Source organism: Stegostoma tigrinum, chromosome 7 (assembly GCF_030684315.1).
Source record: "Stegostoma tigrinum isolate sSteTig4 chromosome 7, sSteTig4.hap1, whole genome shotgun sequence".
In the NCBI taxonomy this organism is placed as follows: Eukaryota; Metazoa; Chordata; class Chondrichthyes; order Orectolobiformes; family Stegostomatidae; genus Stegostoma; species Stegostoma tigrinum.
Window position 1 is genome coordinate 52,658,075 of NC_081360.1, and position 17,243 is coordinate 52,675,317.

At 41.7% G+C, this 17,243-nt stretch overlaps 1 protein-coding gene and 1 long non-coding RNA gene across 7 annotated transcripts in view; one reads left to right on the plus strand and one right to left on the minus strand.

Annotated features, from left to right (window-relative positions):
• Positions 1-17,243, minus strand: part of kalrna (kalirin RhoGEF kinase a) — a 693,809-nt gene that overhangs the window by 79,631 nt on the left and 596,935 nt on the right. For both annotated transcript variants that reach the window (XM_059647272.1, XM_059647273.1), the window contains 4 exons: positions 15,652-15,718; positions 14,253-14,356; positions 4,739-4,808; positions 1,515-1,601 (listed from right to left, as the gene is read on the minus strand). In XM_059647272.1, coding sequence (XP_059503255.1) covers positions 1,515-1,601; positions 4,739-4,808; positions 14,253-14,356; positions 15,652-15,718 — 328 coding nt within the window. The remainder of the gene's footprint in view (positions 1-1,514; positions 1,602-4,738; positions 4,809-14,252; positions 14,357-15,651; positions 15,719-17,243) is intronic.
• The window catches only part of LOC132209821 (uncharacterized), a 122,046-nt gene that overhangs the window by 50,903 nt on the left and 53,900 nt on the right, over positions 1-17,243 (plus strand). The window lies entirely within an intron of this gene.

The window sequence follows — 17,243 nt, forward strand, 5'->3', positions numbered from 1 at the left end:
TTGTGAAAACGACATAAGTAATTTCCACAGCTTTGTTGCTTTCTTTTATTTATCTCTTAACTGTTCGTCTGAATGAATTTTGTGTGACTGGGGCTGAAAACAAAGGTTATTGGGCTTAAATCATAGACATCACTTAGATTACTCTGTTGGTTAATTTTGTTCTACTAAAGTTAATGTAATGTTAATAAATTGCTCAGTCATCTGCTTAAACCAGAAACCCAAAATCTAGAATTGTTTATTCTTAGAGTCTGATATTTGTTATTTATAATGTCTGATAAGTAACCATTAGGGTTAATTTTGAAGGTTTTTGAGGATTTTAATTTTACTATGTTGTGAATGCAGAGGTAGGAAGGCTGATTTGATTTGGTTGTCTGTTTTCATGTCGTAACAACGTGCATCAATCCAAAGTATCTCAATCATGCTTTGAAGAGATGACACTTCCCCATGCCAACTACTAAAGGAATTTTGCCAGGACTAGCAAAGGTAAAAAACCCTCACCACCCTAGATGTGAAGAGTGGGTACTGCAACTGGAACCTGGGTGAAGGCAGCAACTTTGTAACTCCAATCTCGATACTGGTCTGGGAGATGCAGATAGGAGTACATGCCATTTGGCATTTCCTCCGTTCCACAAGAGTATTAACACAGACACATGAAGAAGTCATGCTCTTCCTTGAATAGAAGCAGCAGAGGATGATCTCCTATGTATGGATGTGTTACACAATTGAAAAAGTCATTGCTGACCATGATCACAATCTAATGGTCCTGCTAAGCTTACTATGTGAACCTGAGGCTGAACAATATGTCACAGCCATGGTACTGACAGCAAAAGGACGTGGATCGCAACAAGGTCAGAACTGTAGCAGTGATGCAGCAACCAACAAATCTAAAAGGAGCTGTTGAATATTTAGCAAAGCCCAATTTACTCTTGGAGATGAATAGACAGAGTAAGGCGGCATATTGTAGAAAGGAAATGAAGTCATTATCCCAAAGGAGTTAAAGGGAGAGGTGATAAAGTGCATCCAAACAACACAATGAAATTACATCAAGTCTGAGGAAGGCAGGCTTGCTATTTTGACCATGTCTGAGCAATATAACCAAAGGGCCTCATCAGCCAGCACAGTGCTTGGAATGAATACAAATAAGCAAGCTAGAGAGACACCAATGGTACATGACATCTAGAAGAGACCTTAGATAAAGTTGAAAGTAGTTGTCTTCACCCTTACAGCAGCTGAATATCTTGTCACCACAAACCATTATTCTGACTACAGTCAGGGAGGTAGCTGATTTCAGTAACTATTGGTGAAATGGTAGGAAGCACACTTCTGATATTACTGCATCCCAGATATTGTGGCGAATGACAATGACCCTAAATTTATGAGTGATGAATTTAGTTGCTTCATAAATCATTGGAAGTTCAAAACCATGCTGATATTGCTCCTGTTTGAAAAACTGTTTCCTACTGCCTGCTCCTATGTTTAAAACACTGTCAATAAAGATGCAACCAAAAACTTACCTCAAAGAAGGCATCATACTCTGCCACAATATACTCAGATTTTGGCTTGTTTTGGCAGTACACCACATACATGCCTAAACGTCTTTCCTGTAAGCACAGAATTTGCAACGATGTTAACATAATTCTTCTCCATAACATTATGGCAATTTATGTCTTCACTTTAGTAAACATCAGCCACTATTACAGAGATATATTAACACTAATTAATGTTTCTTCTAATCATACTGATTAGATTATTACAATGGATATAAACAACTAACATACTTCCACGCAACTGTTGATATTTTATCTTTGTATTGTCACTTATGGACTGTTCCCTCAAAAACTTTGTCTGATAAGTCTACTATTCACGGTACCACATCTCTTTGGCCCTCAGCCCCTGTTGTTTCTGACAGAAAATAATTCACTTCTTTTATTTCGTGTTGGATTGAAATGATACCACTGACTGCTAATGGTCAATAACTCAGGAACCTCTGGACATAATGATGTATAACCTGATATGAGCTAATACAGGCATCATATACAAAACTCATGTTGAAAGTAAATATTATGAGAAATCCTGATAGTTAAAGGCAGACAAGAAAGGCCTCTCACTGCTTCTGAGCTATAACTGCATTATTGAGGATCCCTGGCAGGGTCCCTGTTCTCAACTTGACCTGAAGATAAACTATCAATGCTGATCCAAGTGGTGTAATCTTTTAAAGATTCAAACTAAAATGATCCTTCCAGTTTTTCCCGATTGACCTTAGATTGGTCGAACACTTGAAGAAAGATTTTCCCTGTTGTTTTTTTACAGCGTGAAAGGCAAGCTCGATAATCGATGTCTATGAATAACAAGGTGAACAAACTTTGAACACGCAAAGGCCTCCACCTGCCGCTAACCAATGAAGAATATTGAGATCATCCATTCATTTATTCTCACATATTTCATTGCTTACTGAAGGACCTTGCTGCACATTGGTCATTGCAATTATCTACTAAATAACAGTTCAAAATCAATTCATGAGTTGTGAAGTGTTTTGGGACATTCTCAGCGTGAGGAAACTTGTATAAATGCAGGTTCTTTCCTTCTAATAGCACAATTTCCTAAGCATTGAAGTAAACTATTACGGTCTATCTCTGGCCTCAAACATTATGAAAGGCCTGAAATGGAAACAGAGGTAGTGCTCCCTGCTTGGGGAAACAATCATATAGGACTGTGATAAAGAGATATTTCTTCATACAGAGAGCTGTGAATCTTTGAAAATCTCTACCCAAGAGCATTGTGGATATTTTAGTGTTGACTATCTTCAAGACTAAGATCAATTGATTTTTGCCCATGCAGGGAATCAAAGAATATGGATAATAGGCAGGGAAGTGGGATTGAGGGTAGAAGATGAGCTGCAGTCATACTGAATAATGAAGATGGCTGAAAGATGACTAATCCAGTCCATAGTTTGTAGGTACAGGAAGGGACCTAACGTGCTACTTTAGCTAAATTAGAAAAAGGGATAATAAAATGACCAAACATCTCCGAAGTGAGTCCAGACATCACTGAGTGCAAAATGTCTGACTTCCAAATGTTCTGCTAACAAGGACAGCTGGCTAAGTTTGTATACTCACCTCCTTATTAATGATTTGTTGACAATCATCTTGGGAATTCAACTCAACAACTCTTGGAAAGGTGCATTTCAATATTGCTTGGCTGCCATATTTGACCCTGAAAAGCTTCTGACCGCATAGCAACACCATCTTGTAGAGACTACCTCATCCCACATCCATAACATTGCCAGACTCTGCTCTTGCTTCAGCTCAACTACGCCGCAATCCGTCATTCATGTATTTGTTACCTCTAGATTGACTATTTTAACATGTGTGGCTAGCCTCCCACATTATACCCTCCATAAACCTACTGTCATCCAAAACTCTGCTGCCTGTATCTATACTCAGACTGTGTCACGTTCACCCATCATTGCTTGCTTTTAAATCAATCCCTGATCTTTCCCAGATTACAAAGTGTGGAGCTGGATGAACACAGCAGGCCAAGCAGCATCTCAGGAGCCCAAAAGCTGACGTTTCGGGCCTAGACCCTTCATCAGTAAAGTTTTCTGATGAAGGGTCTAGGGCCGAAACGTCAGCTTTTGTGCTCCTGAGATGCTGCTTGGCCTGCTGTGTTCATCCATCCCCACACTTTGTTGTCTTGGATTCTCCAGCATCTGCAGTTCCCATTATCTCCTATCCCTGATCTTTCCCACCCTTTTCTTTGTAATATCCCTTGTTTTTAAAAAGAGTAAAGTATTTTATATAGTGTTTCACACATGCTCAGGACATTCCAACTTACTCCACAGCAAACTGAATAACTTTGATGTGTAGTCACTGTTGTAATGCAGGAATTATGGCAGTCATTTTATACACAGCCATGTACCACAAAGAGCAGTGACAATACAATATGAGCTGGCAATTCTAGCCTCCTACACATTCCAGATTTTAATTTCTCCACTGATTGCAGCAGTGCCTTCAATTGCTAAATCTCCAGAATTCCATCCCTAAACCTCTCTAGCTGTCTGCTTTTCTTACTCCTTTAAGACATATCTTAAAACATATCCTCATGACCATGCACTTGCCTAATATGCCCTTCAGTCACTCAGTGTCACATTTTTAAATGCAATGCTGTTGTGAAGTATCTAAGGATGTTTTATGATGTTAAAGGTACTGAATAATAGCATTATTTTTTCTGACTGCAGAAAAGCATTTCCCAGAGGCATAATCTAAAGCAAATAGCTCAGGCCAAAATAGGACATATTAGAGGAAGGGGTGATGGGTAGCACATTGTTCATCAGATATGTACAGGGTTGTTTTTCTTATTAAAACTTTGCACTTAAACTCACTTGTCCTATAATAATCTTGGACGTTGAACATAGCGATGATATAATGCTATATCTTAAATGAAACTCTGAAGCTTGACAATAATGTTAGCAACTTGTACGCTCATCATGATTTGGAAATTCTACAATTTCGTGAAATAGAATATCAACTTCTTGAAATTTAGTCAGGACTGTCATATTGTAAATCTCCCATATATTTATTCTTCTAAATAATTTACAATACTTAGGGTAAATAACGTATTTTTCCATGTGGCCAGGGATGTGGAAAGATTTTATTACAGAATATACTCCAATTTGAAACAAAAGTGGGTCAAGTTTCTATTCTTACTAAAGCCCTGAAAGGACATTGTAAAAACCTACATGCTTGATGAAGAGCTCTGCCAAACGTTCTGGTTCCTGCAGGGATTTTTCCAGTTCTCCCAGGAAATAGCTGAAAAGAAATATTAACAGTAATTACTTGATAACTGTGTCTCAGTGGGGTCCATAGTTCCTTTAAGCTCTATGAATAGTTCAACATGAAATCACATAAGTGAACCGTTTAGCAAAGTTGACTCAAACTTTCAAATGGAAAGAGACTAAACAAACACAAAACAGTAAGGATTATGACCAAAACTTGGAGTAGATAAGTAACTGCCTGAAGAAAGAAACCGTAGCTCTTTGCAAGAGTGTTAATGTTAGAGTGGCTACGGAAAGGGGTGTGGTAATCATTGAGTAAAATGGCCCAATGCCGAGTTTTGCAATTACTACTGTGTCAAATTTGTATCGGTGACTTACATTCTGAAACTTAATGTCAACTCACAGCATGAGAATAAAAACATTCACATAATTAGTTATGATTTTGATTGCATTGCCTGAAAGGCGATGGTGTTAGAAGGGGAAAACTCATTAAGGCTATGGGGGAAAGCTAACATGTGGGAATATTTGAATAATCTTTCGAAAAACAAGCACAATCAAAATGGATTTCTATGCTGCACTATTCTAACATTTGAATCTGTAACAAAAATGGAAGATAAGTCCTCTAATTATAGGATGAATTGCACACATTATGTGAAGCAACAGAACAACGCATGATCAAAATTTAAACTAGGGAGGTGTAAATACTTTGTTGACGAAGGGAAAATGGTAACACGGCAATTTTACGTCAAAATTGCTGACAATATAGTCAGATAAGACCTAGGAGTCCTATAGGTGCAATTCTGAAAATATCTGACCATTGAGCCAACAAAGTCAGTAAAAATGAACTTCAGAGTCAAAGCAGCAAAATACAAGATGAAGAAGCTAATAATCTAAATATAGAATCCTCTAATCAGGCCACACTTGGAAGCTGACATTCAAGTACTGGATTCTATAATGAAAAGCACCTCACAGTTGATCCCTGAGGAGACATTTTTAAATGACAACATTTAGAGAATGGAGAGCAAAGCCTGATACTGTGCTCGAAACTCAGAAGTCTTAGTTTTTCTCACATGGAATCCATACAGCATGGAAACAGGCCATTCAGCCCAATGAGTACACACCAACCATCCGAAGAACATCCTGCCCAGAACCACCCCCCTACTCTATCCCTGTAACACCGGATTTCCCATGGCTAAAGGATCTAACCAACACATCCCTGAAGACGAGGGGTAATTTAGGATGGCCAATCCACCTAATTTGCATATTTTTGGACTGTGGGAGGAAACTGAAGCATCCAGCAGAAACCCAGGTGGTCATGGGGAGAACGTGCATAGAACATATAATATGAAAAAGAACAACACAGTACAGGCCCTTTGGCCCACAATGTTGAGCCGTGGAATAATCCTAATCCAAAAATAAAATAACCTAATCTACATTCCCCTCAATTCACTGCTGTCCATGTGCATGTCCAGCAGTCGCTTAAATGTCACCAATGACGCTGCTTCCCCGACTACCACTGGTAAACTATTCCATGCGCTCACAACTCTCTGGGTGAAGAACCTCCCTCTGACATCTCCTCTATACCTTCCTCCTAACACCTTAAAACTATGACCCCTCGTGGCAGTCAATCCTGCCCTGGGGAAAAGTCTCTGGCTATCGACTCTATCCATGCCTCTCATCACCTTGTACACCTCGATCAGGTCACCTCTCTTCCTCCTTCTCTCCAGAGAGAAAAGTCCGAGTTCAGTCAACCTCTCCTCGTAAGACAAGCCCTCCAGTCCAGGCAGCATCCTGGTAAACCTCCTTTGCACCCTCTCCAAAGCCTCCACATCTTTCCTGTAATAGGGCGACCAGAACTGGGCACAATATTCCAAGTGTGGCCTCACCAGGGTTTTGTAGAGCTGCAGCAAAACCTCGCAGCTCTTAAACTCGATCCCCCTGTTAATGAAAGCCAAAACACCATATGCTTTCTTAACAACCTTATCCACCTGGGTGGCAACTTTGAGGGAGCTATGCACTTGAACACCAAGATCCCACTGTTCCTCCACACTGCCGAGAATCCTGTCTTTAATCCTATATTCAGCATTTAAGTTCGACCTTCCAAAATGCATCACTTCGCATTTATCCAGGTTGAACTCCATCTGCCATTTCTCAGCCCAGCTCTGCATACTATCAATGTCTCGCTGAAGCCTGCAATAGCCCTCGATACTATCAACGGCACCTTTGCGTCATCAGCAACATCCTAACCCACCCCTCAACCTCCTCATCCAAGTCATTTATAAAAACTACAAACAGCAGAGGCCCAAGAACAGAGCCCTGTGGGACACCACTCAGCACTGACCTCCAGGCAGAATACTTACCATCTACAACCACTCTCTGCCTTCTGTCAGCCAACCAATTCTGAATCCAGACAGCCAAATCACCCTGTATTCCATACCTCCTGACTTTATGAATGAGCCTGCCGTGGGGAACGTTATCAAATGCCTTGCTGAAGTCCATGTACACCACATCCACTGTTCGACCCTCATCAACCTGTCTCGTGACCTCCTCAAAGAACTCAATAAGATTTGTAAGGCATGACCTGCCCCTCACAAAGCCTTGCTGACTCCCTTTAATCAAGCTATGCTTTTCCAAATAGTCATAAATCCAATCCCTCAGAATTCTTTCCTAAACCTTGCTTACCACAGACGTAAGACTGACTGGTCTGCAATTTCCAGGGATTTCCCTATTCCTTTCTTGAAAAGAGGAGCAACATTTGCCTCCCTCCAATCTTCTAGTACGACTCCTGTGGAGAGTGAGGAAGCAAAGATCTTCGCCAGCGGCTTAGCAATCTCCTTTCTCGCTTCCTGGAGCAACCTAGGATAAATCTGGTCTGGCCCTGGGGACTTATCAATCTTAATGTTTGCCAAAATTTCCAGCACATCAACTTCCTCAATCTTGATCTGTTCAAGCCTGTTTCCCTGCTCCTCAAAGTTCTCATTCACAACAAGGTCCCTTTCCTCAGTGAAAACCGAATAAAAAAACTCATTTAGGGCTTCCCCTATCTGCTCAGACTCCACGCACAAGTTCCCTACGCTATCCCTGATCGGTCCTACCTTCTCCCTGATCATTCTCTTATTCCTCACGTATGAGTAAAATGCCTTCGGGTTCTCCCTAATCCTTCCTGCCAAGCCTTTCTCGTGTCCCCTCCTGGCCCTCCTCAGTCCACTTCGAGCTCCTTCCGAGCAAGCCTGTAATCCTCTAATTTGTGCAAACTCCACACAGACAGTTGCCAGAGGGTAGAATCGAACCAAGGCCCCTGGTGCTGAGAGGCAGCTCAGTGATTAGCACTGAGAAAGAAGTCCACCCTTGTTTTAACTTCACAGCACGCATCATGCACCACATGTAGATTTCTCACTCAGAGATCAGCCTGATAGAAAGTTTGGGTTCTAGTCAATAGGGAACATGATAGGAGAGTTCACAGGGAAAATCAGGACTGTTACCCAACGCCAGGGTCTGATTCTGAAAGGGGACTGATCCTGGACCCTAGGGCAACATTGGGACGATGAGTACTTGGGAGAAAAAACTCCTGCTGCTCCAGACTCCGAAGGAATGCCGTGAAGGTAATTACCTTCTTCCTGAGGCTGTACTTGCCTCAATCTGGAAAAACTAGCATTTCAAAGGCTTCCAGCCTCTTTAACATATTTACAATGCCAATCCATGTCATTGAAACAGGATGGCCACCAGTCCCTTGCGTACCTGAATTAAAGTCGGCAGGTTAAAGTCAGCTTCCCATCATGTTTTCATTTAAATGATAATGGGAACTGCAGATGCTGGAGAATCCAAGATAACAAAGTGTGAGGCTGGATGAACACAGCAGGCCAAGTCGCATCTCAGGAGCACAAAAACTGACGTTTCGGGCCTAGACCCTTCATCAGAGAGGGGGATGGGGAGAGGGAACTGGAATAAATAGGGAGAGAGGGGGAGGAGGACCGAAGATGGATAGAGGAGAAGATAGGTGGAGAGGAGAGTATAGGTGGGGAGGGGATAGGTCAGTCCAGGGAAGACGGACAGGTCAAGGAGGTGGGATGAGGTTAGTAGGTAGGAAATGGAGGTGCGGCTTGAGGTGGGAGGAAGGGATAGCTGAGAGGAAGAACAGGTTAGGGAGGTGGAGACAGGCTGGGCTGGTTTTGGGATGCAGTGGGGGAAGGGGAGATTTTGAAGCTGGTGAAGTCCACATTGATACCACTGGGCTGCGGGGTTCCCAAGCGGAATAGGAGTTGCTGTTCCTGCAACCTTTGGGTGGCATCATTGTGGCACTGCAGGAGGCCCATGATGGACATGTTGTCTAAAGAATGGGAGGGGGAGTTAAAATGGTTCGCGACTGGGAGGTGCAGTTGTTTATTGCGAACCGAGTGGAGGTGTTCTGCAAAGCGGTCCCCAAGACTCCGCTTCGTTTCCCCAATGTAGAGGGAGCCACACCGGGTACAATGGATATAGTATACCACATTGGCAGATGTGTAGGTAAACATCTGCTTGATATGGAAAGTCATCTTGGGGCCTGGGATGGGGATGAGGGAGGAGGTGTGGGGGCAAGTGTAGCATTTCCTGCGGTTGCAGGGGAAGGTGCCAGGTGTGGTGGGGTTGGAGGGGAGTGTGGAGCGAACAAGGGAGTCACGGAGAGAGTGGTCTCTCCGGAAGGCAGACAAGGGTGGGAATGGAAAAATGTCTTGGGTGGTGGGGTTGGATTGTAGATCGCGGAAGTGTCGGAGGATGATGCGTTGTATCCGGAGGTTGGTGGGGTGGTGTGTGAGAACGAGGGGGATCCTCTTGGGGTGGTTGTGGCAGGGGCGGAGTGTGAGGGATATGTTGCGGGAAATGCGGGAGACGCGTCAAGGGTGTTCTTGACCACTGTGGGGGCAAAGTTGTGGACCTTGAAGAACTTGGACATCTGGGATGTGCAGGAGTGGAATGCCTCATCCTGGGAGCAGATGCGGCGGAGACGGAGGAATTGTGAATAGGGGATGGAATTTTTGCAGGAGGGTGGGTGGGAGGAGGTGTATTCTGGGTAGCTGTGGGAGTCAGCGGGCTTGAAATGGACATCAGTTTCTAGCTGGTTACCTGAGATGGAGACTGAGAGGTCCAGGAAGGTGAGGGATGTGTTGGAGATGGCCCAGGTGAACTTGAGGTTGGGGTAGAAGGTGTTGGTGAACTGGATGAACTGTTCGAGCTACTCTGGGGAGCAAGAGGTGGCGCCAATACAGTCATCAATGTAACGGAGGAAGAGGTGGGGTTTGGGGCCTGTGTAGTTGCGGAAGAGGGACTGTTCCACATAACCTACAGCAACTCATATTCCGCTTGGGAACCCTGCAGCCCAATGGTATCAATGTGGACTTCACAAGCTTCAAAATCTCCCCTTCCCCCACTGCATCCCAAAACCAGCCCAATTCATCCCCTCCCCCCCACTGCATCACAAAACCAGCCCAGCCTGTCTCCGCCTCCCTAACCTGTTCTTCCTCTCACCCATCCCTTCCTCCCACCTCAAGCCGCACCTCCATTTCCTCCCTACCAACCTCATCCCACCTCTACCTCCCCACCTATACTCTCCTCTCCACCTATCTTCTTTTCTCTCCATCTTCAGTCCGCCTCCCCCTCTCTCCCTATTTATTCCAGAACCCTCACCCCATCCCCATCCCTAATGAAGTGTCTTGGCCCGAAACGTCAGCTTTTGTGCTCCTGAGATGCTGCTTGGCCTGCTGTGTTCATCCAGCTTCACACTTTGTTATCTATGTTTTCATTTAAACTCGTTTTGCAAATCTGTGCCTGCCCAATTCATCCAAATAAAATTTCTTATCCCCCAACCCTGCCCATCTCGTGTCCAGCGTCTGTGTGATGATAAAACACAGCAAAGACTTGGCATTTTAAAGCCTGGGAGGTTGTCAGAGAGGTATTCCTTTAATATATGCAATATAATAAATTGAATGAAAAATAATAATCGAGAATATTACTTTAGATTAAATTGTCAGAGATAGGACAAGAGGAAAACAGGAAGCTACTTCCAAATATCAGCAGTTTTCTCCTCCTACAGATAAGCAACACAGAACAGATTCTTTGATCTCAATAGTGAGTGTGTTATGTTCTGGATATGAACACATTAAACATTCAGAATAAAGAGCGGAACACAGAACTTTATATTTCTAGGTATTACATTTGCAGGTGAAATAAAAGGAAAGATATGTGGTGCAAGGATGTTTGAGAGAGAATTTGTAAAGACTGAATAGAATAAATGAATGAAAGGAAATGGTGCAATTCTCACTGAACATTACATGTCACCAAGCCATAGAGGTGAGATAGAGGAGAAGACATATATACAGCCAACAGCTAGAAATAAAAGTAGTCAGTGAAGTGCATATGATGTGCATTTCAAAGCTTTTCCTGCATCAATGGACAGGATTGTTAACTGTTAACTCTTTCTGCAGATTTTCCCTCCACAGCTTCTCACTTCTTGTCCCATAAACCGCCACAGCCCACTTCTACCTTCTTCACAAAATCAACAAACAGTACTGCCCTGGCAGAGCCATCATTCTATCCTGTTACTGCCCCACTGAGCTTATTTCCTCATCTCTTGACTCTACTTTACCCATGTTCAGTCTATTCCCACTTACATTCATGATTTTTCTGACACTTTCAGTTGGTGCCACAATTTTAATTTTGCTGCCCCTGGCTGTCTCTTCTTCAACCACAGATATGCAATCCCTTAACATAGCCATCACTTTCAAGATGGTCTGAGGTGTCTCTGCTGCTTCTTTGAAAAGAGGCTGCACCTGCCTGAGCTCATTCTCAATTTGAATGCCTTCTCCTGTAACTTCTCTCACTTTCTCCAAGTCAATGGTGTGGCTGTGGTTTTATGCAAGAGTGTCAGCAAAACCTACTCCTTTGTAGTGTGTATGGAATATTTCTTGTTCCAGTCCTTCTTGGGCCCTCATCCACAACATTTTCTTTAATATATTCAATGATATCCTTAGTGCTGCTTCCTGCCTTCTTTGGGAATGGAAAAATTCATCAGTTGCTTTCAATTTCTACCCTTCTCTCACCTTCATCCGATTCATCTCTGACTTTTCCCTTTCAGACCTTGACTTTAATGTTTCCATTTCTGGGGCTAGATTTGCCACAATATCCATTCCAAGCCCACTCCCACAATTATCTCGACTGTACCTGCTCCCACTTTGCTTCTGCAAGGATTCCGTTCCATTCTGCCAATGACTTCTGTTCAGATGGTGTCACCTTTCACCAGGGTGCATCCAACAAGACCTCCTTTTCGTCACTCAAGGAATCCTTTATTCACTGTGATTGACAGGGCCCTCAACTGACCTCCCACACTGCTGCCCTCACCCTTTCTGTTTCTTCGCAGATCAATGATAGTGTTCCCCTTGTCCTTACTTTCTTTGCTACAATCTCTGGTTTCAAAGCATCAGCCTCCACTATTTATGCCATCTTCAGAAGGATACCACCAGCACAAACATCTTCTCCTTCCTTCCATTACACCCTGGACCACTCCTCCATCACTCCTAAACTTTCCTCACTCCGTCATGACATTCTGTCATGCAATTACAGAAGGCATAACACTTGCCCATTCGCCTTATTCTCCCTCACTGCCCCAAGCTGATAATACACCTTCCAGGTGAAGCAGCATTTCAGTTATATTTCTTTACATCTAATTTACAGTATTCACTGCTAATAATGCAATTTCTCTTACAATGACAAAACCAAATACAGGGCGAGGTGACCAATTTGTTGAACACCTCTGTTCTATCCATGAAAATGACCCCAATCTTGTAGTTGCTTGCCATTTCATTCAACCATCTTGCTCCCATGCTAACATTTCTGCCCTGGGCCAGCTACAGTGTTGCAATGAAGCTCAGTGCGAGCTGGAGAAACAACACCTCATTTTCCGTTCAGGCACTTTACGGTCTCTAGGACTCAACACTGAGTTCCAAAACTCCAGGGTATGAGCAGTTTCTCCATTTTAAGTACAGTCCCACCCACATTTCCCCCTGCATTTCTTGTTGGCTTCGCTCTCAGCAAAAGGCTTCCTTCTTCACACCTGTTATTTATACCTATTTTATATCTAGATTCCTCCTTTACCATCAATAGCATTTCCTTTGTCTTTTGCTCTGGGCATCCTCATCATCTGTTCCACTTGCTCCTCCTCCCTACTTTGTCAACACTATTTTCCAACCCATTTCAGTTCTGAAGAAGAGCCATACTGGTTTCTCTCAACACTGATGCTGCCAGACATGCTGGATTTCTCCAGCAGTTTCTGTTTTCATCACTGAGAGCTGTTTCATGTCAGAAAAACTGGTAACAGCAGTTGAAAATTGTCATGGGTGAGTGATGGACAGAGTTTACTGGTTGTGCTGAGCGGTCAAGCAGACTATAATAAAATGATCTAAGGCCACCAGTTACAATTTTTAGTTAGGCCTGTAACTGGGAGGTTAAGATACATGGTTGCCGTATATGCTAATTTTGAAACGCTTCCGGAAATTTTACACTACAGAGTCATAGAATTGCCGTGGTGAAAAAGCAGACCATTCAGTCCATCAGTTCTCTGAGCATTTTATTTTAGTACTAATCTCCTGACTTTTCCCCATACTTTACATGTTGTTTCCATTTAAACAATTGTCCAATACCCCCTTCGATGCTTCAATTGAATCTGCGTTCAGACCCTGACTATTTGCTGTATGAAAATGCTTTTTCTTCTCTCACGTCTGTTGCTTGTGCAAAACACTTTAAAGCTATGACCATCATCCTTTTATTAATAAGAACCATTTCTCCCTATCTACTCTGACCAGACTACCCAAGATTTTGGAAACTTCTATCAAATCTCCTCTTGGCCCTCATGCCTCCTAGGGAAAGATTTGCATCTTCTCCAAACTTTTATCAAAACTGAAGTGTTTCATCCCTGTTACTGTTCTCAAACTCCTTCTGCAGTCTTGCAATCCTTTCATATCGATGAAACAATGTGGTACCCAGTACTGTACACAATCCTCCAGGTGATGTCTAACCAATGTCCTACATAAGTTCAGTACAACCTCCTTGCTCTTGAACTCTATGTCCCTCTTTTTGAAGACTGGAATACTTTATACTTTATTAACACTTGTCTCTAGCTTGCCACATTTAATCACTTAGGTATGTATTAATTCAGGTCTTTCTGGTCCTACGGGCCCTTTAGAATAGTATCCTTTATTTTATGTTGTCCTTCCATGATCTTTGTACCAAAGTGTATCACCTCACATTACTCTACATTGAGCTTCATCTTCCACTTATCTGCCCACTGCACCAATGTCCTTTTGAAGTTAGGTTAAAGGAAAAAAAAGTCTGAGATGAGACCGTGGACATAAATAAATGCTTGTTACAATTGCATTTGATGAAATTCATTCATGTTAAAGTGCTAACTTTTCTTTCAGCTAAAATACAACAAAGCTGGCTAACTACTCACCTATTGTGCCAGTCATAAATCTGATGAATATTTCCAAAAACTATCTTCTCTTTTCCTTTCATGTCATCAGGGACTCCTTTTTCTTCTATCGTTTTCATGAAACCCTAAAACATCAAAAGTGTGCTGAAACTGTTGTCAACAAAACTTTGAACTTGCAGTATTTGTCAAGTCATCAAATTGTTTTTATTTTCTTTCTAAGTGTTTGAAGACTTTTACTGGAAGGATACTTCATTTAATCTAAAATAAAACATACACAATGTTACATAAACCAGTAATAAATTTATGTATCAAGGTGATTCTATTCTTGATAAGGTTTCTCAACTTTTATAACATGATAAAGTTGCCATAGTCCATCTGTAACATTGGGCTGCTCTTTCATTATGGGGACAGTTGGTGTTGGTTCAGCCTGAGGGCCAGCACACCTCAGTTAACAGGTGAAGTTGAGGAGATAACCTCAATTGGAGCAGGAACTGAACCCACACTGTTGCCAGTATGCTGAGTTGCAAACCAACTGTCCATCCCACAGAGCAAATCAACCCCCTTATTGCAACAAGATACATGGCAAACATAGCTTAGATTTGCTGCAAGCACTCAAAAATGAGTTAGTCACATTTCTTGTCTTAGGTTGATGACAATGCAGGCAATTGATAAACTAGATGTGCTTAATGGTTGACTGAAACTTGCTTTGATTGCTCATGGAATTAGAGAGAAATCTCCCACAGTAATCCTTTCCCTAAGGTTGTTTTAAAATCTTTTCTTCTCCGTTTTAGAGATTAAATAAACGCCAGTCAGTGAAGTGTTGGGGGGCCCCGATACTTAGTTGCAACATGACTGCATGGGATAAACCAGACTGCCTCACAGTTCAAATTTACAATTTAATCCCTGTTGAAAACCATTAATCTGCAATAATTAGATGGATTTAACCAATCAATGCAAGGCAAAAAAAATCAAAGCACAATTATAATCATTAAGAGAATAAAATGAGACACAATAAAACCACTCGAAAGTCTCAAAGTGTCTATGATACTGAGATATGTGGATCAGGAAGAATACAAACTTCTTTTTTTGGGTATATGCTGAGTTAACTGATCTTGCCAAGTGCAACAATCATTAACGCAGTGATGAATTGAAGAGGAGGATGAGACGTAATAAGAAAGAGGTTAAATTTGGGGAACATTCCTGCTGAGTGATGTTTCCCACTCAGTACATGGCTGTCAATCCATAAGATTCCAATGTTGGCATGGTGACCCAAAGGGTAAAATTCTGACCACTCAAATTCACAATATGATAACAAATTAGTTCAATGCAGTTGGCCTTCTTAACAAGTGTGAGTACACTGTACAGTTAATAATATTGTGTTCATTTAAGTGCTATACCAAATAACTTCAACTCATCTTACCTCTACTACAACACCCAAATCTTTCACATAATCCTTCTCAGTTTGAACAAGCTCATTTAGGACATATCTGTAACAAAACAAAAGGATTACTTGTGGATACATTAAGACTTCTGTTTGTGCTTCTGTTAAGTTGGCTATGTTCAACTGCATCATCTACAATACTGATGACTGGCCACGGAATAAAACACGTCGTTTCGTGAAGAACAATAATTTCTGGATCATGTTGTGGTTATTAGTAATTAATTATTATTTGAGCTTAAAATAACTAAAACATTAAGGAAAACTTAAAATCATTTTGTTTAGAAAGTTGTATGTACAGAAGAGCTTGGAGTAAATACATCACATGCTGGAATGTCATGACAGGTCTCTCATAGTTTGGAAAAAAAAAAGACAGGTCAGCGCTTTCAGTTTGGGTTAATTGCTTTGATTCCAGAGTTCCAACATTTACTGCTCTATTTTTATCTCATGAAGGTTTTGCCAGCCTCTTGTGAATTATAGCATTGAAACTAATCAAAGAATTCAGAGAACATTGAAAAACATGGTCTAAAAGTGCTGGAGAGAAATAGAACTCCTTTTTCAGTCAGTCAGTGACCAGACAAACAGTTGCTGACTTATCTTCCTCTAATTTTCTGGCCAATCTTTTATTCTAGGATCCTTTGAAACTCAGCACAGGAATCCTCACATGCAGCAATGTATAGAGTCTGTGTAGAAGCCGCGCCTGCTCTTACAGCACTGGTTGCCACATTCTGTTAAATAAATAGATTAAATGTCCCAAAGTTTGTGTTTGTTGTGCTGTTTACAGCTGTTTCATGGTCGAAAATGGTGATTTCAGAAATGGAATCTAATTATCCCGTGGCTTCATTTTGAAATAAAATTACTTGCAATTCTCTCTTGAGTAATCTTTCATTGGACACATTGAAACTGGGAGAAAACAAATTATTTTAGGTTTACTTAGAGCTGTCACTCTGACACTGAACAGCTTCACCAATTGACAGTACTAGCCCTTCCTTAAACACTCTCTCACCCACCAACAGTGTTCACAACTCTTACCCAAAAAAATACTCAGTCCCCGACACTGACCACGCCCATTTCCTTAACAATGTTCAATCTTCTGACATACAGTTGGATCAGAGCCAGGGATTTCATAGCTGAGTTGGGAGAATAGGTGTGGGAGGTTTTCAAGACTAGGGGAGAATTGTCTGGGCAGAAGGGTTGGAGGTAATTAGGATTAGAAAAAATAAATTATGGATCAGAGTTGGTATTGACTTCTGCTCCAAACAAAATATGCTTCCTCTTAATAGTAGCTGATTCTTTTGATGTTCGCTTTGGCTTTTATTTTTAAACTACATTTAGTGTCACCTCATATTTTTCTTTTTACATTTTATAATATTGCTTGACTGTGGAAGGAATTTATCTTAAAAGAAATGTTAGTTATGACCAGCCCTCAGGTGAGATTCTCACTTCACTACAGTTCCAGACGGAATATCCCAAACAGTTAAGTTCCTGGGTGAGGAGCGATAAACTGGCTCTGCTCCATAATTTACCCGCCCTCTTTCTGGTTACAAGGCCACTTTGAAAAGGATTACTTCCCA